This window comes from Desmodus rotundus, chromosome 6 (assembly GCF_022682495.2).
Source record: "Desmodus rotundus isolate HL8 chromosome 6, HLdesRot8A.1, whole genome shotgun sequence".
NCBI classification, from domain to species: Eukaryota; Metazoa; Chordata; class Mammalia; order Chiroptera; family Phyllostomidae; genus Desmodus; species Desmodus rotundus.
In genome coordinates, this window is record NC_071392.1 from 64,422,070 (window position 1) to 64,449,345 (window position 27,276).

At 37.8% G+C, this 27,276-nt stretch overlaps 1 protein-coding gene across 8 annotated transcripts in view; it reads left to right on the forward strand.

Moving 5' to 3' along the window:
- ST7 (suppression of tumorigenicity 7) overlaps positions 1 to 27,276 on the forward strand; it is a 323,508-nt gene that overhangs the window by 227,104 nt on the left and 69,128 nt on the right. For all 8 annotated transcript variants that reach the window (XM_024555762.3, XM_024555765.3, XM_045191454.2 and 5 more), the window contains 2 exons: positions 855 to 1,009; positions 3,195 to 3,292. In XM_024555762.3, coding sequence (XP_024411530.1) covers positions 855 to 1,009; positions 3,195 to 3,292 — 253 coding nt within the window. The remainder of the gene's footprint in view (positions 1 to 854; positions 1,010 to 3,194; positions 3,293 to 27,276) is intronic.

Sequence of the window (27,276 nt, forward strand, 5' to 3'; positions counted from 1 at the left end):
TTCAGTTTCCACATGCTTCCCTTGTTCATGAGTTAAGTGCTTATCCTTTCTGGCTTCCTACCTTAGGGGGTTATTGAAAGGATTAAATGATACAATGTGTGTTAAGGGCCTGGTACAGTGCTTATATATACCAAGCAACAAGTGGTAGCTATTATTGTTAAAGGCGTGAATGAGATTGAACTCTTATTTGCTACTGAGGCTGAATCAGATTTTAAGTTCTTTTGAAACAACACTGCTTGCAGGTTCTAGAGTTCTCCTTTGACACAGAAAATCAGTGCTAACTGTAATGAGATATTGAAGCACTGTTTTCTTCAATGAGTAACTTACTTGATTCTGGACCTATGTTTGAGAACAAAGACTGTATGTTTAGTAAAATGAAGTAAACTTACATATTACCTCTAATTTTGAGTGTTGCAAGGATATATTTAATAATAGCTATTACCATCACCACCGATAGTTGTCATTTATTGGCATGTACCACATGCTGGCTACTGTACTGAGCACTTTACATGCATCACCTTACTTAACTTGCACAACAACACTAAGAATAAATAGATTCCATGTTGTTCTCCATAAGGGAGGCAGAGTAATAACAACTTCCCCAAAGTGACACACTAATAAGGGGGCAGAATCCACATGTGAGCCCCATCTTCCTCACTTTGCATCCCACCTCTCAAGCTAAAATACAATTTCTTTTGTACCATTACTTTGTGTCAACAACTACAAACGGGTGCATGAACCAGTTGGCCACTCTGCATGTTTTGATGTTAACTCCTTGCCCTCTGCATGCACTTCTACAGCTATTACATGTCCTTGAATTTGTAATTGATGGTTGCTATTGTCTGAATGGACAGGTGTGCAACTGCTTATATTCTCTTGGCTGAAGAGGAAGCAACAACCATTGCTGAAGCAGAAAAGCTGTTTAAACAGGCCCTGAAGGCTGGAGATGGCTGTTACCGTCGTTCTCAGCAGCTACAGCATCATGGATCCCAGTATGAAGCCCAACATAGTAAGGTTTCCTCCAGGTTGAGGTGTTGGGGATCACAAGTGTAACATTAATCAGAGCAAATTTTTAAGCCAGTTCAAAATATGATTGTCCTAGATGGGAATAAAACCTGGTTTTGCCTTTCTTTGTTTTTATTTTTTCCTTCCCATAAGAATACAATACATAATTTACTTACAGCTTCATTACTGTTCAAATTAATGTTCAGATTCTCTTGTCTTCCCATACATTTCTAATTCCAAAAATAAATGATAATAACCATTAGTGGTAACCTTTTTTCTCTCCAAAATTCTTTCATATTTCTGTTTATCAGTTGCTTCTCTGCCCCATAATTTCAAGTATTAACTGGGAAACAAGACTTAAATTAGTGTTAATGTTATCTAAGGTTTTACTTTATGGGTCTTCTACAGCATGGGTTGAAATAGGGCCATTAGGAATATAACAGTTATGTGTGATTGTCAGCTCTTATTTGGTGTATTGGTGTTGACTCCCAGAGAGAAAGAGCCATGAGTTCCTAATTTATCTCTTTTACATTAAAAATGATAACTTCTTTTATTTAAGGTAACTTTAAAACAACATCTTTAATTTCAGTAGAGTAAACTGAGAATCAGTGATATTTTGGGTAATGGTATAAAAACAAGACAACAAAACCATTTCTGGAATTCCCCCAACCCCCTGACTTGTCAGTTTGTTGGTGTTTAACAGAAATTTAGCAATCCTTATGAAAGGGAGTATTTTTATCATCCAACCTAACTTTGGGTTGTTTCCTTAATGTAGAATTTCTCTCACCTCATTTCTCCCTCCTGCCACTTGGAGAATAAGAGTGGATCTCCTTTATACTTAAGATTATAAAAGTAAATTTTAGTGTTAAACTTGGATTTGGTGCAGAACCTGAGTGCGTTACTCCCTATGACTAAGGTGCAGCAAAACCTTTTCATGGCCTATGTATACATGAGTAGGTTCACACAACATATTAATATACAGGTTTTATTTTTACTTTGCAGTAAGCATATCAAGTTAATCAAGTTTCTAGTCACCATCTGTATCTTGTTTTTAAAAATATTTATAACAATATATTCTGACATATTAGTAAAAGTCTATTTTGTGAACTAAATGAAGATTAATATATAAAATTATATAACCTACAATATAACTTACGAAATTTTCTTTATTTCTTTTCTTCTGTAAATTAAATCTTTTCAACCTCTTGCCTAAATATATCCAAAAAATATAATCACATGTAAAATAATTTGTAGGTACTTGGCAGATTTTCAGCATGCATCTTGTTCTCATTGTTTAAAACTTGAAATGTTAGGACTTTAGTCTTAACATCTTTTAATAGCTGCATATTATACATATACTTAATCTATAACAGGTGTGTCATACTTTTCTCAAACATGGTAATTTTATTGAGGATTAAGCACATGCATGTTCTCATTGGTCTGGAAACATACCCAAAAAGACATAATTAAATAAAAGATTAAGGTAAGAAGTTGTAAATGTACTTTTTAAGGGCCATTTTGGTGACTATTATTATACCTATTTAGCTTGTCAGTGCTTTCTCTAAACTAGGGTAGTTTTTCATTTTGTTGCATACTCTATTGTCATATCTGGAATGTGTTACATTGCCATCTAAAATCAACTGCTTTGGGGACCTGGAGATGATTATGATGTCACTAGTATTTGGGAAAGAATAATATAAAACAGAAGTTCAAGATGAGACTTCTCCAGGCGTAATGTCAAGAAGGAAAAAAAATAGTTCATCAGGATGCAACCTGAGATTCACCTCTTGCATCTTCACCAAAAGCATGCACACTTGAAGAATGTCGAATTCTTGCTTGTAAACCACATACAGTGTGGGTATGTTCATTTTCCCGGCACTTCGTGGCAGATGATTTTATTTACCAAGTGTTCAACATACTACCTGAAAAGCATGGAATAGAGAATCAATCACATGATTTGACCTTTGGAAGTCTAAGTACTTTGACTTCACTCTGCGTGCATTCTATTAGCAAAGTTGTCAGTGCTCCTGGAAGTCAGGTAAAACAAAGGAGCAGTCTGTTTTCTCTGGGGTTTTGCGTTAAGAGCATAGCAAATGGGTCTCTATATTTTTTCTTGTTGATCATCTGAAAGCTCTTGGTTTTCTTTCTATTTTTTTTTAAATTTTGGTGTTCTGTTTCTTCCTTTTCAGGACGAGACACCAATGTCTTGGTCTACATCAAAAGAAGGCTAGCAATGTGTGCCAGAAGACTCGGGAGGACCAGGGAAGCAGTGAAAATGATGAGAGATGTGAGTTTGAATTTATGGTTGGGAATAGTAGCAGTGAACCTGACTTGGAGAAGGAGGACCAGGGATGGTGTGATGGTCCCATGAGCATTGGATCTGCACTATTTGGGGTACAGCTCTAACTCCCAAAGTACTAGATGAATGATCTTGGGCAAGTTATTCAACTTATCTATGCCCTGTTTCCTCATCTGTAAAATGAGGATAACAATAACAACACAACAATAATAATAATTACTACTTGCAATTGTTGCAAAGCTTAAGTGAGATAATACATGCAAAATTTTTAATAGAGTGACATATTAAAGAAATCTTAATAGATGTCCCTACTCAACTTTTGAGTCTGTAGCTAGAAGCCAAGAATAAGATCAGCCGTTATAGCTAACTGACTTTTTTTGTGTAGTTGTTAGTAAGATTTGAATAAAGTATGGGTCAGTTTGCTACCCTCAAATGGAATAATATTGCCCTGGCCAGTGTGTCTCAGTTGATTTTAGCATCATCCCATATACCAAAAGGTTGGATGTTTAATTCCCCATCAGGGCACATACCTAGGTTGTGGGTCCAATTCCCAGTCAGGGAGTGGGTTCAATTCCTGGTCCAGGTGTATATGGGAGTCAACCAATTGATGTTTCTCTTTCTCTCCCTTCTTCTCTCTTTAAAATCAATAAACATATTTAAAAATTATTTTAAAAATAAATAATGTGATGTGATGTTATTGTAGTCATTTCAGGCATTTTCCTATGTTCTTGAATCAGGATACTTTAGTAGTAGTCAGCATAAGAGGAGAAGAAAGAGTTTTAAAATGAAAGAGAACAAGGGAGGTGAAAACCAAACAGCGGTTTTAAGGGTAATTAGGACAGTGTGGAACTTTTACATCCACACTTTTTTAAAATAAGAAATACTTTTTATAAAGATACTGAGCTAGTGTGAATTGTATTTATAAGCTATTTTCTTTTTAAAAACCATCTCAGAAAACCTTGGTGGGCAATTCATTCTTTTGCTGTCTTCCTGGATTAGGAGACTAGGTAAACCTGTTAATTATAAAAATGGAAGAACCAAGGGACAAGGTAAAAGTGGCATCTTGTCCAATTCTCAGCTTTTGGATTTGAGAACAGGACTGTGTAGACTTAGTGAGTCTTCTCAGTATGTCTCTGGAAGTTCAGTGATTCATGCAAATTCCTAGTCACTCTGTAGAGGCAGAGTCTGCACTGCAGGCCCATTCCTGGTTATCTCTGCAAGTGTAGCATCATGTAAAGGCCAGAGTGAGACACATGCTTGCATTCTGGCTACTCCATATACAACAGCAGTATTGTCTCTAGACCTGAGGATAGGAACAAAAGGAAGAAGATTCTGAAGTAATTTTATTTGACTGAAGGTGATAGACGCACTGCAAAGGGGCTCTCTCAGGACCAAATTCTTTTGGTTGATGGAAGAATTTAATGTTTGTTATAAAATATGAGCTAATTTTAAGAAAAGGAGATTTCTGCAGAGACATGGACTTGTCTTCAAGCTTTTTAACTCTCAGAAGTTTCATCCCTTGATATAGCGAAGAAACTCTACCAATTCCTTTGGCTCTGAAGGAGCTGACAATTGTATGAAGTTCAGGGTATTGCTTTATCTTAGTCTGGCACAGCTGCATTCAGCCTTTAACTGGTGTTTTATATTTATTGTCTTTTCTTAACCTTAATTAGTCTGGTACAGGCATGCATGCAGGAGCAGATTTGGGTGATTTTCTGTATTATATGCTTAAGCAACTTCATGACAAAAACAAACTTGGGTAATTTGAATTCCATTGGTTTTTCTATCAGTTTCATTCTAATTATATCATTTTTAGTATATACATATAAAATGTCACGTGATTAAAACCAATACATCTTTATTATGGTTTGATTTTTATTTAATATTATTTTATACTTACAATTCCATTTATTGACCCAATCCAAGTATATATCTTAGGGGAAAGTTTGGGTTGCAGTGGAATAAATGCTGGGCGGGGAGTCAGAAAACCTGAATGTGAATCTTAGCTCTGTTCTTCACTAGCTTTGTTACCCAGGGCAACCTATTTCCCTTTTTGGGGCTTTTCATTTGTCTTAAGTTAGTTGGGCATAATAATTCTCACCTAAAAGCACACTGAGGGAGTGGTAGGGAGAATAAAATGCAATTATGTGAAAACAACTGGCACATAGTAGATATGCTTACATTTTTTCCCCTATTTTTTTCTTCATTTCTATTAGTGTACCTTAATTTTGGGATACTTCTGATTTTTTTTTTTCTTGAATGAATCAATCGAGTCAGTCAAGCAATCTGTCTCTTTTTTTTTCTCTACATATATGTACAAACAATTATGTATGTGTGTATCTGTATTTATATGTATTTGTTTCTTGGCTTTTCTTAAAAAGTCTATCATATCATTAGAATATCAATACATGTGGCCTTTGACTGGGTTTATAGAGCATCCGTTAGATGTGGGTCCCACTGTTATAACAGTCCTGTGAAAGACACTGTCAACATGCTGGCGATGTGTTTTGGAGAGAAATATTCCAAATGCTTTTTCCTTCAGAAACTCTTGGCACCTAAACGGAGGAGAGGAGTTTGAGGGTCTTTCTCTCTGTTAAAACTGCAGCTGGTCCCAGCCTTGAAGGAGACAGTTGTTGGTTGGGCCTGACTCCTCTCAGGTCAGAGTTCATATATAAACAGGGACTGTACTGCGGGGTTCACTCCTTTAACTACATGCACATAAACCATCTTGCTGGGAGGCTTCCTCTGATAAAACAGCACAGTGGATTCCAGGCAGCATGCTGATAAAGCCTTTAGGCAGGAGGATCTAATATTTCATTAAGACATAGCCATCCTCTTTCCATATGCATTGGTTGAAACTTTCCTAGAGCAGATTTTTAAAGTGGAAATAGAAATGCTAGAGTCAGAACCCTTCCATCAAAAGAGAGACTCTCTAAAAAGCTTTCTTGGGAACCCCTTAAGGAAGGGAGAACTTAATTGGTTGGATATCCTGAAAGAGAATGAAAGAAAATTCCAGAAGTCCAGCTATAGATGATTGCCTGTCTAATAAAATATTGATACTGTAAGTGAAATATCGATGAGGTAAGAACACATAAGGTTCCTTAATGTCAAGATTCATGGCTTCCCATTTTTTAAAGTAACACATGAATTATTCTGAATTCCCAGGATGTTTTCCCAAAAAACTCACTTCGATTAGCTTACTTTTGCCATCAAGGAAATGGAAGCACCTTACTGAAGGAATGTTTTGGCAGTGTGTAGGTCTAAGAGAGCATGCAAGCTGTTGAACTTCACTGTGAGGTGTTATTATTTAAAATGAAAAGGGTTGCATTTTCTGCTTTCTAAAATTTAAAAATAGTTTGCTTGTTCTCATTTTTGGTAATTGTGCTTTTTTTAACGTTTGATATATGACACGATTTCTCTTTTTTCTCTTTAACTTTTACCATTTAGCCAGCCTCGATCTTTTCTCTATCTTACCCTGGCCTATTTGAGCTGGCTTGGAATAGAATTCATAAGGTGGACTGTTCGGTCTGGCCCCTTAGCCATAATCAGAACTGGTGTAGATAACTGGTATGGATGGGATTGTTTGTCTGTATGAAAGAAACCAAAAGCTCCTCTTGTCTCAGGTCTAGAGTAGGGTTTCTGGGTCTCAGCATTATTGACATTTGGACTATATAAATCTTTGTTTTGGAGAGCTGTACTTTGCACTATAGGATGTTTAGCACAATCCCTGGCACCTGCTCACTGCCAGGAGCAACCTGCTCCCTCTCACTCCCCATTGTGACAATCAGAAACATCTCCAGACATTGCTAAATGTCCAATTGAGGGCAAAATTGCTTCCCATTAAGAATCAGTGGTTTAGAGAATCCTGAAGTGATGCATCTGTTCAAGGCAGACATCAGATTTTATTCACTCTATTTGTTAGTAGTCTGAGCTCCCCCTACTGTGGAACAAGTCTCTAAAGCATCCCTAGATTTGATTAGTTTCTACTGGAACCCTTCACCTGAGACCAAGATGGTTTGGGGGACTGTTTTGTCTCAGATGGGATTCCCTGAAGAGGTATCCTGAGATATGAAAAATAAATGAACTAAAAGGTTTTGGTGTGGCTCTGTTTGGAGGGATGGGGAAAGAGAGAGGAGAATGTGAAGGCCTGATACAGGGTAGTGGTCTTCCTTGCTTCTTGTGCATGCTTCCAGATCATTGTCTGCCTCTCTTCCCTAAAATCTACAACTCTTTTGAAAGTTGAAGATAGGTTCTTAGACTTTATCACCTGTTTTCTCACTTTTTTGTTGTTTTCTGCAGACTTCTGAGTTATTTCCTCTGATTATTGTTTCACTCTGTCTCTGCAATGCTACCTCTTTCAATAGCCTGTCCTCTTGATTGACACAGATCATCACTGCCTTCTAGAAACATTTTATTTGCTTGATTTTAGGAAACCATGTTCTCTTAGTTCTTCTAATATCTCACAGTGTTCCTGGATAGGTTTTCCTCAGCTTCCTGACTTCCAAAATTAGGATTATTCCCTGGCCAGTCTTAAGCCTTCTTTTCTATCTCCATCTACATAGAAAAGGGTCCGTCCTCTATTTTCAACATCTCCCCTAGTTTAGAACTAGAGGGTTTTTGTTTTTTGTCATCAGTAAGTTACATAATATTACCTACCAAGTGCCAGGCACTTTATTGAAAAGTTTACGCAGACCATTTCATTTAATTCACACACGCCATGGGTATCCTATTAAATTACAGAAGTAATTTATACTCACTGTAACAAATCAAAGAAGAAGGAAGTTAATGATATCCTCTCTACTTCTACCATGCTTTCTCACTGAAGTAACCAACACTTATACCATTTCTCCTCACCTCTTTTTTCACAATTATTCTTATCTTCAATTTTTATCTCAAATCACTTACTCATGTGATCCCTTCATTAAGGAGAGATTAGAGCTAAATGAACAGAGAGAGACAGGTTTTTTGAGCTGAATTTTAAAAGCATACAAAAGGATCATCAAGTCTCAGCCAGGTGACTCAGTTGGTTGGAGTGTGGTCATGTATCCCAAAAGGTAGCAGCTCACTCCCTGGTCAGGGCACATACCTAAATTGAGGGTTTGATCCCTGATTGGGGCATTTGAGAAGAATCCTAGATTGGGTGTTTCTCACATCTCTCTCCCTGCCCCCAAAATAACCTCAGGTGAGGTTTTAAAAAAAAAAAAAGGATAATTGAGCTTCTAGAGTGCTGGTATGATATTTATTTTTCTTTTGCCCCCCCCAGCCCACTATACAATATCTTGTAGATAAACATAGTCAAAAAATTTTTGAATTGGTGAATTAGAGCTATGGCACACAAATTCCCAGTTACAACTTTGTACCTGTGACCTGTACCCAACTTCTTGTTAATTATGACACTTCTTTGTTACTGGTTTAATTACATTGATTTTCTACTTTCATTAGAAGTGGTAACATTTATTTTTAAATAATGTAAATTAAATGAGTTCCATTTAGAAAATTATAGTTGTTTATGATATATTGCTATTAGGTCATTAGAGATATCTTTGGGTGTGAGCAATTGGCCTTTGGAAATTAGTTGAGTATTAATAGTAAGAGGATGCCTTTGAAATGATTTTTGAAGAGGAACACTACTAAAGAAATCATACTTTAGAAAATATACACCACAGGGACTAATCCAAGCCTTTGGAGCATTCAGGATTGTTGATTTGCCCACTTATGTTCGTGGAAAAAAATGTCCTCATAAGTCAATGATTTGAGAAGAGAACGATTATACCCTCCCCAAATTGTTTTTAAAATTCATTTTAGGGAATATTCTGTAAGAGAAATATTCTGCTCTTACTGCACAGGTAAAGATTTCTAGGAGGAAAATTCTAAATGAATATTTTGGGGGTTAATTTCTGTTCTCTTTAATATCTTTTTCCTCATTCTTAAATCCAGTAATTTTGTTCCTTTTCTTTCCTTATTCATTACACAGGTCACATTATTTCCCTTTTATTCAATATTTGTTTTTTTCCTTTTAAAATTGTCACAGATTGTTATGGATAATTTGGTTGATGAATTGATTTAGAAGATGTTTAGCTTGATTATTGAAGGAAGTAAAGAACCATTATTTGGGCTTGGGAGATGGGAAGAGTACTATTTTAATATCTTCAGGCAACCAAGAATCACTTGGACACAGTTAATACTTTTAAGCTTTTAAGATAACCAGATATATCATTGAAGGTGGGGTGGGGTGGGGTGGAGGGATGGGGAGAAAAGGCATACAACTGTAATTGAATAACAATAAAAAATTTAAAAAAAAGACAAAGTATACAGTGAATTATGTTAATTCCTAGTAAGTGTTTCTGAAGTGATGGTGGGCAAGTTTCTAATTCTGTATTTGCTATACTTACAAATAAAGAAAAAGTAAACCTTGAAAGCAAGTGCTATAAATAATACCTCACTGATCTTTAACATTAGCCTTTATCTGAACACTTGCTTTCCTTTTTATCTTAATTTCTTTTCTGGGTTTTCCTGATATGTTAAATTGACTTAGTAAATTATTGGCAAATAGTGATTTACATAGAAAGGAAAAGTATTTAATAAGAAAAAATAACAGATTTATTAGTTATTGATTTATCTTGTATCAGTAATAATGAAACAGATTTTATCAGCATTATACTCTATACTTATTATATAAAGTAAAGAGCAGGTAGAAAATAATCCCTGGTGTGGTAGAGAGTTTTAGGTAGAAATAGTGTTATTTTATTTACCATTATGTATTGTCATTTACATGGAAGTATTACTTGTGGCATAATAAATACACAATTGATAACCTAAACTGTCACTATTGGGGGTTTTCATATTCCAGGTCCACGTTTTTCAGTGCGGTGCATAGGGTCCACTACTGAGTAGTGTATGGGGCTGGCTTATGAGCAGTTCTAGACAGATGCCTTTCATCTGGGAGATTGATTTAGCTTCCCTCCTCCAAACTCCTGTTCTTGACCCCCCTTGTCCAGTATTGATCTTTGGCTTCTGCTTCCCAACTATGTGTTCAGACAGTCCTCTTAGGTTCTTTCTGTTCTGCATTTCACCTTGGTAGGACTCCCTTCTAGTTTTATGCCGTGGCTCCAGTCATGCTCACTCTTTCTCTAGTTTCATGTCTCTTCATCTGCCCCCACTGCCTACATTTTGGTGTTGCTATATCCACATCGCACTAAACCACCCAGTCATTCATCCATTTACTCATTCAGTGAAAACATACTGAACAAACCTCCATTACACTCGAGTCCCTGTTCTGGGTGACTGGTATAACCAGTGAACAAAACATAGACTCCTGATCCTATGCATTTTACATTCTAGCAAGGAGAGGAGACAAAAAGTAATAAACATAATCATGTGTTCTTATATTAGAAATTGGTAAGTGCTATCAAAAAATGATAAAGTAGAATAAGATAAAGAAGAGGATTAGGAAAACCAGTGGGCAGAGTGAGGAGGCCGTAGAAGTCACAGCTTTAGTAGGATGGTCAGAAGGTCACATTTTCAAAAGACTGAAGGAGGTGTGGAAGTTAGTCATGTGAAATATGCGCACAGGCCCTGAGGCAAGAGTATGCCTGGTGTGCTCAGGTAACAGCAAAAGAGTCCAGGTGGATGAAACGGAGTAATCCCAGGGGAGGAAAGAGGGCAGGGAGTTACATATCATGCAGGATTTATGGGCTGTAGTAATGCCTTCAGCTTTTATCCTGGGTGAAACAGGGAACCTTGGAAGTGTCTGAGCAGAGAAGTGATATGAGTAGCGTTCATTCGTACAAGCTGCTGTGAGGCAAGGGAGAAGGGGGGAGGTCAATCAGAAGGCTCTTAGATTAATCTTGGCAGGAAACAATGCTTGCTTAGGCCAGAGTTGTGACAAAGGAGGTGGTGAGTGGTCAGATTCTAGATGTATTTTGAAGGTAAGACAAATGGAATTTGCTAATCAATCAATGTTCAGTGTGAGAAAAAGAGAAGTCAAGGATGGTTCCAAGGATTTTTTCTTGAGATGAGAGGGGTTTCTATTAGCTAAAATGTGGAAACCTGCATGTGCAACAGTTTTTTTTCAGGGGGGTGGGAAAGGTTAGTAGTTCAATTTTGAACATTCTGCACTTGAGAAAGTACATGTGCATTTTTATCTTAAATAAGGCTTCTTGACATTTTTGTGGACCATAACAAAATTTTGCCTTTTTGAGGTGACAAAGCCATTAAGGAAATAATGGGAATCTGGATTTGATAGAATCTCTTCTAAATATAGTTGGCGAGGAACTTCCGTTAGCGGACCATTCATTTCTAAAATGCCAGGAAGATAAAACTTGATTTCAGAAAACCCATGACCGTGGCAGTTTTGCAAAATAGGTAATGCAGTGGCATGTGTATGTGTAATTTACCTGTCTATAGATTTTCTCTTTTTCTTACTGTTTTCACTTAGTACTGTTTTTCAGGTCTGTCCATTTTGCTTTTTGTACCTTTACTATTTAACTTCTAGTTTTTAACTTGTGTATCATATTTCATAGTATACTCTTACTGTATCTTACTTAACCTGCCCCTCACTGAAGGAACCCCAGGTTGCTTCCCACTTCCCATTATTCCAGCAGTGCTACAGTGAACATCTTTATAGGCAGGAGAGGGGCTCTTCACTACGGTGTATACCCAAGAGTAAGATTTCTGGATATTAGGGCATGTGCATGTTTGATTGCAGTGTGTCCTACTGGTACACTCTCCAGAATGGCCGCTTATGATTGTTTACATTTTGATCAGTGATACATGCCTGTGCCCATGTTTCTCAGTACTAGGCTGGTTTGATATATATATTTCAAACTTGTTATATCTGAATTTAAAAAGTACTGTTATTTTTTTCTCCTTTCATTTTATATCCTGTTTATTTGCATTTAAAAAAAAAAGATTTTATTTACTTTCAGAGAGAGGGAAAGAGAGGGAGAAAGAGAGAGAGAGAAACATCAATGTGTGAGAAATACATTGATTGGTTGCCTCCCACACACCTCCAACTGGGAGTCTGGCCCACAACCCAGGCATGTGTTCTGAGTGGGAATCGAACCGGTGATCTTTTGGTTCGCCGGCTGGCGCTCAGTCCACTGAGCCACACCAGCCAGGGCTGTTTGCCCTTTTTTAAAAATTTTTTATTTGCTCTCATTAGTCTTGCCAGAGGTGTGTCTATTTTATTAATCTTTTCCAAATAACTAAGATTTGATTTTGTTCATTTTCTTAACATTTTTCCAGTCTTCTCTGCCCATATTGTACTATTTTTTCTTCTCCTCCTCCTCCATTCTCCATTGCCTTTTTTTTTTTTTTTTTACCATTTTCTTAAGTTGAACTCTTAGCACTATTTGATTCTAAGTATTTCTTTATTCCTTTATAATTTTATCTTATCCTATATATTATATTTTTAGCCCCTTGTCATTGATTTATAATTTTTTTATATCATGCTTGGAAAACATAGATCATATGATACTGGTTTGGAGAGGATTTATGGAGGCTTACTACATGGTTTGTTTGAGGCCTAGTACATGGTTAGTTTTCATAAAAGTTATATCTGTTTTGCAAGTAATATGGTCCCTGTTGATTATTAAAGTTTATACATATTTACTAGTTTGATCTTATTTACTACATTGTTCAAATTTTCTGTATCTTAGCTTATTTTGTTTGCTTGTTCTTTTAGTTTCTGAGAGGGATATGATAGAATATTCACTTCCAATTGTTTGTTTACCTGTTGTTGCTTCATATATTGTTAAATGTATTTATGTTGATGATTATTCTGATAACATGTAATTAAGAGTATATAATGCTCTTTCTTTGTCCCTTTTATTTTTTTGCATTGATTTCCTTTTTAACTTGTTGTAATAAGATGAGCTACTCTAGTTTATTTGGATTTGGATTTGCCTGATATATTTATTTCCAGATTTTATAATCAGGTTTTCTACAACTTTGTGATGGACTGTTTGGATCTGTAAAATTTTTGCTGAATATTGTCTTTATGCAAATTTGAGAGCTTTGTACTTTTGGTTAATATATTTTATCATTTGTGTTTATTGTCATTATTATTCTGTTTAGTCATTTTTGCTCTCTTTCATGTTTTGTGTCAATTATACTTTCCCTCTTTCTTCCCTTCCATTGAATAAACCTGCTGATTCAACATTTAAAAATAATAATTTTTTCCTTCTTGTGGTCTCTACTTACTAAGATTCATACTTATATTTATGTCTATTGATCAATTATTAAACTTATCAATATCTATTATCTTCTTCCTAAATTATAGTTAATTTATCCTGTGCCTGCCCTCTGTGTAAACTCACAGCAGCCAGGAAAATTTGTAAGCAGCTTTTCCTTCTGTGAGACGTGCAGAAAACTCTCATGTCTGAGTCTTTGCTGGCCTGGCCATTTTGCTCCTATGGCTAGTGAAGCTATTGCCCTCTATATTAAACATATAGATTATCACTGAAAACAGACATATTGACTGACCTGTGCTAAGAACTGAGACCATAAAGCAAGGAAAGCCAGTAATGCACGTGCATATGGTGACCAGAGAGGCCAGTGAGTTGGGTCTCTTGGGTTTCCTTTCTAAATAATCTATGCAAAAACACCAAATGTATCTCCTTCCTGGGCAATTGTCTGTCTTACTTATTAAGCAGATACTCTGGTAGTCATTCCCCTCTGCATGGGGTTAGGGACCCCACTTTTGTGACTCAAGAGCCACTGGTATACAAGGTTACTTTCTGAGAACTGAGTCTCGTTGAGCCCTTTAAATATAATCTAAGTCTCTAGCAGGTACCTTGCTAGACTCTCCCACCAGGAAAATTTTCTCTGTTTAGGTTAAAGAAAAGCTGTTACCAATTTTTTCCTACTCCCAAGTGCTATTTGCTTCACCTTCCACATTCAGTTACTGTGTGCTCTAATGCCAAAATGTGCGCAGAGTCTGTTTACCTCTTTTCAACTGCACTGCTGTGATCCCCATTCAGGCCACCATTTGCTGATCTCCAGGCTTTCTCTGTGGCCCTCTGGAGTCCCTTCTTCAGAAAAAAACCAAGTGGCTTTTTAAATCTCAGATCAGAACTTGCCACTTTCACATGTCAATAACTCTGGTGTTCTCATACATCCCTGATTATAGGCAGGGAAATTTATTTAGACCTTTCACTAGAGAATAAGAGTTCATTTTGTGCTGCTGCAACTGATTACATGTTCCTTTTCAAAAGAAAGAAATGTCACTCCTTCCTTGTACAGTTTCTTTTTTTAACCCTGCCTTCTGCTCTTCAGTAATGAAGAGACATTCATTTCTAAATGCTCTGGATTTAATTTAATGTATTCTGGTAAAAACAACCCCAAGTAAATTCTTAGTCCAATTTGAAAGATTTAAAAGTGGTAGTTGAGAGAAGTTGGAGTCTGGATAAGTGTTTTGTTTTTATTTTAACTTTCAGATGTTGGGTATTGTGAGATAGCGAGAGCGCAGGAAAGAGAAGTCAGTCATAGATGACTTCTGGCTATTTTGCTTGCGAGCTGGGGAGATAATGGTATTATCATAGGGTTTGAGATTGTAATGTAACTAGCTGGTTTGGGTGGGCGTGGGTCAGCCAGGAGGAGTTATTTCAATTTTAGATATGCTACTTTTGCGGTGCCTATGGGTCATCTAAGTGGAAATGTACAGTAGGGAGAACCTAAGCTCAGGAGAGAGACCTAGGCTAAAGGAAGTTTTTGTTCAATGACTCTGCCAGCCATTCTTCCCATACCCTTTGCTGTTTTCATCATAGGTATATATTTGTCTCCTTTTGTACCACTTTCCTGTCATTTCAAAAGATTTGCAGGAGGGAGAGGAGGTAGACATATTTGTTCAGTCTTGTCTTGTCTTGATTTGTAAGTCCTTGGCTGAGTCTTTTCACTGCAGTGATGGGGCTACACAAGGCTTGTAGAGACACAGGGTAACTGGGGCTGAGCTAACTTCTACAGCTGCTCTGGAAGGATATCCATGAGGAGGTAACATTGCTGAGACCTGAAGGTTAAGAGAGAGAGCCAGCCATGTGAAGATTAGGGGATGATTTCACAGAGGATGAGCTAATGCAGAGACCCTGAGACTGGAAGGAGTTTGGTAAGTAAAGGGAAGGTCAGAATGAGATGAATTGGAAAAGGCAGGCAAGGCAGGAGCTCTGTCATTCTGGACTTTGAAGGAAATAGGAAGGAGTTTACATTTCATTCTAGGTAGAGTGGGAAGCCATTAAAGTATGTAAAACAGAGGAGGGGTGTAATCTAACATGTTTTTTTAAGAGTACTGGGTACATTGTTGAGAATGGAGGGCAAGAATGGCAGTAAGGAGTCCAGGTAAGCAGCTATAATAGTAATTCAGGCATGAGCTGATGAGGGTGTGGAATTGGCGGTGACAGTGGAGTAGAGGGATTTGAAACATATTTGGACATAGGATCAACAGGATTTGACTATTGTAAATTCTGTTGGTTCCACCTTTAAAACATATTTAGAATCCTATCACTTCTTACTATATCCACAGCCAACCTCTCGATCTAAAGTGTCACTATCTCATACTTGGGTTGTAATAACCTTCCAACTGGTTTCCCACTTATACTCTTGTCTCCTTGTATCTACTCTCCATGGAGAAGCTAGAATGAAGCATTTAAAACATGTTAGACTGTGTCTTTCTTTGGCTTAAAATGTTCCAGTGGTCTCTCACCTAGAATTTAAACTCAAAATGTGGCCTATCAGGTTCTATATAATCTAGCCATTGTTTCTGCTGTGTGTTCACTGTGCTCCACCCATACTGGTCTTGCTGTTTGTTGAATCTGTCAGACTCACTCCCACCCCAGGGTCCTTGTACTTGCTGGAACCCTTCCATAAATGTTCCTCTTCTAGACATTCTGAAGACATGCTCCCTCAACTGCTTCAGTTTCTGCTTCGGTGTTATCTTTAGAATCTTTACAATATGCCTTCCCCATCCCACCTTCACTGACTGCTGTATTTAAAATTGCATCTGCCTGCCACACCCACATTCCCTAACATTGTTCTCTGCATTATTTATTCTCCTTAGAATGAATCACCACTGGACAGTCTGTATATTTACATCTGCTTATTTCCTCTCTCTGTCTTCACTAGATTGACATTTTTCAGGTGGGAAAGAATTTTTTAATCTGTTTACCACTTTATCCCAATAGAACAGTACTGGGCACATACTAGCTTCTCAATAACCAGTTGAAAAATGAATTACTGAATGGATTGGCTGTGGAAAAAAAAAGAAATTATATAATCAAGGAAACCTAGGAGTCCACAGGTTTCTAACCTGAGCATACCAAAAGAGGACAAGAAGAGAAACAGATTATTGTTATAAAACAGGAATTCTGTTTTGGCCATCATGTTTGAGATGCCTATTTTACCTCTTGGCGGAGATCTCATAAAGACAATTGGATATGTGTCTGGAACTCAGGGATGAAGAGTTTGGGAGTTATCTGTATATGTGTAGGATTTAAAGCCATGGCAGGGGAACATGGATCAGACTGAAAGTGACCAGAGAGGAGGGAGGAGGAGGGAATGGTGGAAAGAAGGAGATGGGACTAGTCAAAGAACATGTGTGAATGACCCATGGACATGGACAATGGTGTGGGAATGGTGTGAGAGCAGGGTGTGGGATGGGCAGAGGAGGGCAAAGGGGGAAAATTGAGTAACTGTAATAAAATAACAATAAAATGATAAAAAATAAAGTGATGAATAAAAAAATAAATATAGCTATGGTATTGAGATCATGTATGTAGAGATGTAGATATGGAAGAAAGAAAGTTACGAAGTGAGCCCCAGTGGTCTCCAACATTGACAGGCTGGGTAGAGGACAAAGATATAATGACTTTCGAGAAGGAGCACTTGGAAAGGTTGGAGGACCACCAGAAGAGTGTGATATCATGGAAGCTAAAATAAGAAAACAATTTAACAGTAATGGTAGTGGCCTGGGAAAGATAAAGACGAAAAATAAGTGGAGAGGATAAGACTATGGTGGTCTTAGTGAAGTTAAAGAGGAAGTTTAGTGTGAATAGTGGTATAACATAACTGGAGATTGGTATATTATGGTCAGAGAGTTGTATATTTTAGATGGAACATGTCTAGATGTGAAGTTCCAGGTTTTGGCTATGGCCTTGGGTTACTTAAGTGTAGCAGAGGGACAGTGTTTTGCTTTGGAACAGTAAAACAATCAAGAGCCTAGGATATTAGATGGGATGTTTACATAGACTGTGATCATCTAAAGTAAGGGCAGCCCTTGAGGTTAAGAATAAGAGTATGGAGCAGGGTGCCAGAGTTGTCAGAGTGTGTGGGTCTGTTACTTGGGTAGAAAACATGGTCAAAAGATAGGGACAGATGTCGGAGCATTATGGCATGAACTTCAGAGGAGCAGGAACTGCCTCCCAGGGGCTGAACAGTAGTGGTTTCAATATGCTTTGGAGAACTGGAAGAAGCCAGCCTTATATCTAGCCTGGTAGGTACAAGTTCCATGGGCAAGTTTAAGGGCTGCAGCAGAAGCAGTGATCTCAGGCTTATTTTCTGTGAATAACTTACGGATTTTGTTATATCACAGAGGAATTTGTATGTCACAGAGCCAGGTTCTAGGAGAGTACTCTAGAAAGACTGGAGGAGGAAAGAGAATACTGGAATGCAAAGTGATTACAGAGGAGTATCAAGATGAATGTCTAAAGCACTGACCTTCTGCCTGTTGCTATAAAAGGATCTTTTATAACGATTAACTTTTATAATGACCCTATTGTGAAATGCCTGCCAGGGTAAGCATTTATTAACTGTGCCCCAGATAACCAAATGAATTAATCTCTTGAATAGTTATTTACCATAACCCATGTGAATGTGGAAGGGTATCTGCCAAACATACTTAGGGTTTTTGGCATAAAACGTCCTTTCTGACAATAATTGTTGCCTGGTATGCTTAGCCGCTCATTGAGGCCACTCCTGGGACAGAAGAGTAATGCTCTGTTATCACAGAGGGAAGGTGCTTATTGTCCTATTTTCTGTTACTGGGCCATACTTCCGAGCCATTTGAAATACGCATCAAATTGTTCAGATTTGTTCATAATCTCAGAGCCAGGGCACAGCCCTAATTGAAGCTGTTCAAGGTGATAAAGCAAATGTTATACTCAAAGTGTCAACCTTTCAGTTTTGAGGAGGGTATAAATCATTCTTTTCCCTGAGACAGGATGAGCCTGATTTCTTCCCTTATCTCTCCTCTACTTTCACCCTTGGGGTTCTTGAAGCTGCAGTTTACCATGGGGTTTAGATAGCATATAAAACAGTGGTGCTATGTCTTGAAATGAGGTAAAGAATTGTTGCTGAGGAGGGTAAAGGTTGAAGAAGGGAATCTTTGAAGATTTCTAAATTCTGAGTGGAGTTTCACTTGTTTTATCTGATTAGGTACATAAACTTTTTAAGGAACTGATTGAATAGCAAATGGAAGAGGAACCTCATTTTATACTGAAATGCAAAGCTTGCCTCATTCACTAGAAATTTTTCAGGAAAATTTTCCTCTCTGGAATGAAATGAGCATAATTTTGACAGGAAAAGTAGATGATTGTTTATCTAAGCTTCTAGCCTTTTGATTCTTCCTGCAATACAAAACTGTAATTGTATGATCCACTGTTACACCTTCAACTTGTAGTTCTCTCTTTGGTTGTCAGTGATGGATATATTTACATTATGTGCTCAGTTTAGTGAAGGACTAGTTAACTTATAATTTAACTGTCCATATGGATCATATATTGATCGTGTTACTTTTCTATAGATGCAGCTTAATATTTTCCTTTAGATTAGCCCTGAAAATTACATTTTTAAAAGATTTGATTTATTTATTTTTAGAGAGACAGGGGAAAGGAGGGAGAAATAGAGGGAGAGAAACATCAGTGTGTGGTTGCCTCTCATGCAGCCCCCCTGAGGGGCCTAGCCCACAACCTAATTATATGCCCTGACTGGGAATTGAGCCAGCGACCCTTTGGTTCACAGGCTGTCACTCAATCTACTGAGCCACACCAGCCAGGACACATTTTCTTATTAATGTATATACTTAAGCCTCCCAGGGCTTCATTTTATATAGTTGTCTGTGTAAATGGAACTCTCATGGGCCAGTGAGGACTTGGATAAACAATTCATTCTTTCCTTTCATGGTCCTTAGTGTCAGTAAAAATCACTGACAAAATAATAACCATGTAATACAGAGTATCTTTTCTGTTTATGCTTTTATTTGAATTATAATTAAATAATGTCAAACTTGCAACTATAACAAAATAGTATCTGCTGTCTGAATATAATACAGGCCAAATTCTGTAAACTTTAATTAGGCCAAGCTTGTATTGACCTCAGTAGGAATCTGGCTGAGGATCTCTTTTAATTACCTCTTCCTTAAAACATAAGAATTTTCACATTGCTTTTCTCACTCAAGGAACAATGAATGGATAGCTAAACTAATAAAATGTTTTAAGTAGATAGAAATATAACTTGAAAGGTTTAAACAGTTGTTTTCATCCTGTATGTCAGCTGAGAAAAAACATACATACTGTAGTTTTAAATTATGTCTATAGAGTATTTCAGATCCATTGAATTAACTCTCCTTTTTTTTTTCAATTTGAGCTCATAAATGTTAACCTCAGAAGTTCTGCAAATTCTTCCATTGAAATAAACTTGAACTGACAATAGCCAGATGATGTAAAATTGAAACTGAAATTCTATCTTTGGCCCATCCCATGTTCTTCCCCGTAGGTATTAGAGGAATCATAGGAGAGTTAGTGTTTTCATTGTATGTGATCTGTAATATTTAGATAAAATGGAGCATATGAATTTCTTATTGCCTAGAAAAAGCAATTATCAGTTTGGAGAAGACAGCTGGCAATAAATAACAGAACTATGCTAGACAGTGAGCAAATTTAAACATATATTTAGAATGACTTGACTTATAGAAAACAGGCTTTTCTATTTATCATATGCCTTCATTCAAGTTTCTGAATAGAAAGGGCAATTATGTCACCAAGCCATTTTTATATGCTATTTTAGGATAAATAAATAAATTGAAATATGCTGTATTGGAAACTGAAACCAAAAAGGGAACTGGTCACACACAGCAAAACAAACAAATAGCACTTTGAAAATATAGTAAACCTATATTACTGTTATTATGTAAAGATAATGAAACCCCCATGTTATGTTTGGGTGCACTGTGAGCTGGGAGTTATCCTTATTTTGCAGACAAAAAAAAAATCAGTTCACCTGGTGCTAAGAAACTCCACTGTCCCTGGATGTGTCAACTCAGATCCATGTGATTCCAAAGGTGGTGGTGCTCTTGACTTCTATATGTGCGACCTCTCTAGCCTCCCCAGTGCCTTCTCTTTCATTTTGAAGTCAGTGTGCCACAGGAATCTTTGAAGTGGTCCTGGAGACGAAGCAGGAAGGAATTGTATGGCAGAAGAGTTACAGTAGGGGTACCAGAAGGAGAAGAGGAAGAACAAAAAATTGAAAACTTATTTGAACAAATAATGGAGTACTTCCCCAATCTGGCAAAGGAAATAGACTTCCAGGAAGTCCAGGAAGCTCAGAGAGTCCCAAAGAAGCTGGACCCAAGGAGGAACACACCAAGGCACATCATAATTACATTACCGAAGATTAATGATAAGGAGAGAATCTTAGAAGCAGCAAGAGAAAAGGACACAGTTACCTACAAAGGAGTTCCCATAAAACTGTCAGCTGATTTCTCAAAAGAGACCTTACAGGCAAGAAGGGGCTGGAAAGAAGTATTTGAAGTCATAAAAGGCAAGGACCTACATCTAGCCTGTTTTTATAAGTAAAGTTTTGTTGGTTTTTTTTTAAGTTCTCACTCAAGGACATTTTTTTCATTGCTTTTAGAGAGAGAGGAAGGGAGATAGGAGGGGAGAGACAGAAACATCTATATAAGAGGGAAGCACCGATTGATTGTCTCCTGGACACACCCAGACTGGGGATTGTGTGCCTGGACTAGGGAACAAACCCGCAAACTTTTGGTGTATGGGATGACATTCCAACCAACTGAGCCACACCAACCAGGGCGGTAAATAAAGTTTTATTGGAACATAGCCTCTCTCGTTCATTTATGTACTGTTTATGGCTGCTTTCACACTGCAGTGTCGGATTTGAGTAGTTGCAAAAGAGACCATATAGGTCGCAAATCCCAAAATAATTTACTCTTTGGCTCTTTACAGAAAAAAATTTACTGACGCTTGTAATAATAGTACTACCTACTATAACTCTGTTTAATTCTTTTTGTTTTGCTCATTACATTATGTAATATTCCACCATATAAATAAACAAGATGATTTCAGAACGTGACAGAATCAGTGGAAAATGGTGATGTGAGTGGGGTGACCACATTAGAGAGGGTGATAGAGAAAGAGTCTGAAAAGGTGCCATATGAGCTGAGACCCAGAAGATGAGGAAAGCAAGGCTCAGAGAGGGTAAGTAATTTGTACAAAATCGCACAGGTAGTAAGTAGCAGGAATAACTACAAATATAGGGCTCTTTTCACAACTGTCTTCATACAGTCTTGTAAACACTACAAATCAGATATGTAAGTGTAGCAGAGAAGCGTAAGTAAAATGGTTCTCCTGGACTTGGCAGGCCTGGGACTGGGGTTCTGATATGTTGAAATTTGGAATCAGAACTGATGACTGGGTTTGAATCATGGTCCCATAACTGACTTTGGCAGAATCACTTACATTTTCAGACTTCATTGTTTTTTGGTGGAGCAGGGGTGGGAGGGACTGAGTCTGTAAACTGAGGAGGGTGTTTGGATGATCTCCATGGGCTCTGCTGGCTCTCACTTTCATGATGCTGACTTTAGGAGGTGGCGTTTGATCTGGGCTTTGGAGGGTGGGGTAATTTTGACAGGCTGCCTTATAAATGAAGGGAAAAGGAATTCCAGGTGGTGAGAATATTTCAAGCAAAAACACAGTGGCTAGTAACTGGAGAAAGAATTTTGGGAATGGTAGATAATAGTCTAGTCCAAAAAGGCTAGAATTTTAATTTTGTAGAAGACAGAAGAACAAGAAGCATCTGGCACTAAACTGAGGGAAGGCCTGAGAATTTTGTCAAGGAGCTGGGAAGTTTTTCCCTGGAATTACAGGACAGGAAACATTCTGGGCCTTTCTTATTTATCCCCGTTCAGTGACTGCCTTCCCTCTATATGAATAGTTCCAGTGATGGAGACTTCTTTAGACCATCTGTTCCATTTTCAGGCAGCTCTAAGTGTAAGAAAATTCTTCCTTACTTTAAGTCAGAGCTGATGGGTTCTAGCTGTACCTTTTCCAAGGTATAGAGAGTGGAAGGCCATTGGAAGATTTTAAAGGGTAGAGGAACAAGTTCAGGGATATGTAATCCAAAGACCTGAAGTAGGCCTGTGGCAGCACACATATAATATGTACCCTAAAGGAAGATAACTTAAAAAAAACATTCCATTCATGAAAAATGTATTGAGCACCTACAATGGGTCAGCTAGTGACCAAGAATCTGTTGATAAGAAAGATGCATGGCTAACGAAATCATCAGCAAAATGAAAAGGGAGCCAACCATATAGAAAACATATTGGCCAATGATACCTCCGACAAGGGTTTGATCTCCAAAATATATAAAGAATTCATATGACTCAACACCAGGAAGACAAACAATCCAATTAAAAAGTGGGCATAAGACCTGAACAGACACATCTCCAAGGCGGACATACAGAGGGCCCATAGGCATATAAAAGAATACTCAGCATCACTAGCTGTCAGAAAGATACAAAGTAAAACCACAGTGAGATACCATTTCACACTGGTCAGAATTGCCATCATTAACAAATCAACAAACAACAAGTGCTGGTGAGGTTGTGGAGAAAAAGGAACCCTAGTACATTGTTGGTGGAAATAAAGACTGGTGCAGCCACGGTGGAAAACAGTATGGAATTTCCTCGAAAAGCTAAAAATGGAACTGCCCTTTGAGCTATTGCACTGCTGGGATTATACCCTACGCATCCTGAAACACCAATTCAAAAGAACGTATGCAACCCATGTTCATAGCAGTGTTATTTACAGTAGCCAAGTGCTGGAAGCAACTTTAGTGCCTGCCCATCAGTAAATGAGTGAATCAAAAAACTATGGTACATCTACACAATGGAATACCACTCAGCAGAAAGAAAGAAGGAACTTCTACCTTTCGTGACAGCATGGATGGAACTGGAGAAGAGTACTATGCCAAATGAAATAAGCCAGGCGGTGAAAGACAAATACCATATGGTGTCACTTATAAGTGGAATCTAAAGAACAAAAGAAACAAATGAGCAAAATAGAACCAAAGACATGGAAATAAAGAGCAAACTGACAGTGACCAGAGAGGGAGGACATAACAGGGAAAAGAAAGAGAAGAGTCTAGTCAAGGAACATGTATAAAGGACCCATGGACATGGACAACAGGGTGAGGATTGACTGTGGGAGTGGAGGGTGGGTGGGGTGGGGGAGAGCAACAGGGGAAAATTGGGACAACTGTAACTGAACAACAATAAAAAATATTATTTGCTCAGAAAGTAAAAAAAAAAAGATTTCCTGCTCTCACACTCTTCCCAGGCTCATGGGAAAGACCATAGGCCATTGTGACAAGGACTCTGGGGACTTGAAACAGGAGTACTTAACCTGGCAGATGGAGGCAAGAGGCCAGGAGTCAAAGGGCAGCTTCCTGGAAGTTGAAAAGCTGGCCAGATAGAGTAAGGAGGCGGCAGAGGGAGAACACCCAGGGGGAAAGGGAGTATGGAGATAGAAACACGAGTGAATGTGGCCTGTGTAAGGAACTGAAAGCTGTTTTGTGGCAGGAGCATGGTGTGTATATAGTAAAGTGGCTACAAACGAGGTTGGCACAGTAGACAGGGACTTGTCATAGGAGTTGTGTTTGCTATGCTAAGCATTTTATATCCTCAATTTGATGAGAGGTCAATTATATAGTCTTTCCTCCCCAATTTAGAATGTGCATATACTTCCTTAAATATATTAGAACATATGGAAAAATGAAAGAAGAAATAAAACTCGCCTTTAATCTCACTAACCAGAAATAACCACTGTTAAAACATTTGGTTCATTCTTACCAAGTGTGTTTTTATAAATACAAAAAAAGCATGATCTTATTGTACAATATAATTTGCATTCTGCTTTTTCTAATGTAATTTTGTATGTCAGCATTTCCCAGGCCATGCCATTAAAAATTATTTGAGAATTTAACTACATATAATAGCCCAAAAAATGACTATCTCATACTTAAATGCCTCATAATGGGTTAAATTTTAAGTTGCTTGCATTTTTCACTATTATAAATAATGTTGTGATTAGCAGCTTTGTTCGTAAATTTGTATTCACATCTGCCCATTTCCTTGGGATAAGTCCAGCCATGTCTGTGACTGCCTTTTAAGCAGGGGCGTGATGGACTCCAGTGTGTATATTTGAAAACCTGTTATGACAGCAATGTGAAGAGTGAATTGGAAAGAGGTGATCCAGCCCTGGCTGGTGTGGCTCAGTGGTTGAGTACCAGCCTGAAAATCAAAGGGTCACTGGTTTGATTCCCAGTCAGGGCACATGCCTGGGTTGCAGGCTGGTCCCTAGTAGGGGGCACGTGAGAGGCAACCACACACTGATGTTTTCTCTTCCTCCCTGCCCTCCCCTCTCTAAAAAAATAAATAGATATCTTTAAAAAAAAAAAAAAAAGGAAGAGGTGATCCAGAGGCAAGCAGTGGTTTAGACCAAGTATGAGGGCATAAACTCATAGGGTAATAGGTATTAGCGGTAGGATCAGAGAAAAGAGGAGATGGTAATGATTCTGAACCATCATGTTTGCTTGTTTATTGTCTGTGTAACAGCTTTCTGTGAACCTGATGAAAACTCTTGGCAATTTTTACATATTCAGGTGTTTAGGGACCTCTAACATGGCTGCAGTGGGTAGGGCCAAGAGGGTAACAGGGGTTAATGGTTTTCTTCTCCAAGGTCGGAAATACCAAAGGTGAAGAAGAGGTTTGAAGGGTTGTCTGGAGGAGGAGGAATTTATGAGCTTAGTATTAGGTGTATCAGGTAAAACTGTAAGGGAGATAGCTTATAAATTGACCTAATATATTTACTTAGGAGGAAGGTCATGGCAGGAGGTGAGAATGGGGGAGCTACCCCCACAAAGGTAGTAGTATTGAGACCCTGACATGAAAGTAGTCCTATAGATCAGGATGTTCATGAGAAGAGTGCTGGGGACATAACCTGGAGACCACTTACTCCTAAGAAACAGACAAGTGGGAAACCGGCGAAGGAGCTAGGAGATAAAGAAAAAGAAAACCAGAAGAGAATGGTGTTGAGGAAGGCAAGAAAGACAAGAGTTTCAAGGAAAAAGTCATCAAACTTTCAAATGTTGCAGAGGTCAAGTACAAAAAGGACTGGAGGGTGTCCACAGAGCGATTTAAGTCATCTATAAATGTGGAACCCGCTGACTCAGAGGAATTGTGCGCCTGGAAGGCAAATTTGTAGCTATGTGGTGAGGAGTAAAGAGGGCTGAGGGAGTAGTGTTCGTGGCTTTTTTTCTAAGACAGTTTGATATGAAAGGCTGAGAGGACAAGGTAATAGCTAGAGTGAGATGGGGCAGCAGAAAAATCAGTTGTTCTTCTTGTTTATTGAAGAAGAAAAGCTAGATTTCCAAATTGTCATATAACTTCAATTGCCTCTCCAACATTTGCTATTTACCATGATTAAAGTCTTTAGTTGGTGATTTTTTGGGGGGTGGGGCATGATATACTCTGTCCAAGCTTCCAGTGAAAGCACAGCTGCCCAAGCTCCTCACATCTTTCTTCAAATTCTGTTTCAACAAGCCAAGACTCCCACGTTTGTTCATGCAGTCTCACTGAATTTTAATAAGACATGCTCTCAGTTTTTAAGATTTGACATACTAATATTTGGAATTGCAGTTTTAAAAAGGCAGACTATGACTTGTGTCCTTGACGTTAGACCTTTACCTAACGTCAGGTAATTGTCATGAACAATTTTGAAGAATTGGTCAAAAATGGTAAATGTTTAAATGTTGCAGTTAAGAGAATGTCTTTACTGTGTAGCTAAATGCTGAATGACAGAGAGCTTTAATTCTAACAAGTTCTAATTAGGAGGAAAAAAAAGTCAAAGGGTGATGTCAACCAGAATCAAAGTAAACCAGAACAAGAAATACTTCTATTGGTTACAGAACATCAACAATGTGTGGTATAGTCTTATTCACTTCCTTTACTAGCAATAAAAATACTGCATGCTGTCTCTAGGGGGTTCAGTCTTATTGAACACATAATCATTGTGATAGATGTTTTTTGTTGGTAATGTAATACTCTTTGGGGCTGCAGAAAATTATTTTTAGATCTATGCTAAATGATTCTTGGCTTTAAAATACAACAACATGGCAAATGTTTCTAATGTGAGAAGTGGATAGTCAGTGCAGTGTATCCAGTGGTTTCTTGCTTAAGGGTGAATTAGCTTATTATTGAGTATTATTTCTCTCAGCACAATTTTAATGATGTTGATGTCAAAAAGTTATCACTTTTTTTTACAGCTTTGTGTTAGAATAGAAACCAGTTATCAATATAAGAGATTAAATAGATGATACATACACATATATTACATATATATATATATAATTTTTCTCTATAAAGAACTGGGTTATCTTTCCCTTACGATGAGATTTACCTTTCTTTAAGATAAAGATTTTACTCTGAAATCTTGGTCCTTTTCTTATTTCTCTTTGCTTTCCAGTGAAGTTCAGTATTATATTTTTTAATTCCTTTTGCACCTCTCTTCCATCCTGCCTAGAACCTTAAGGCCATTCATTCCTTTAATCATACTTTTGCCATTCTTAACTCTCTTGCTCCTTCACTTTTCATCAAATCTAATGCAGTCTGCCCAAGCTCAGCCTAA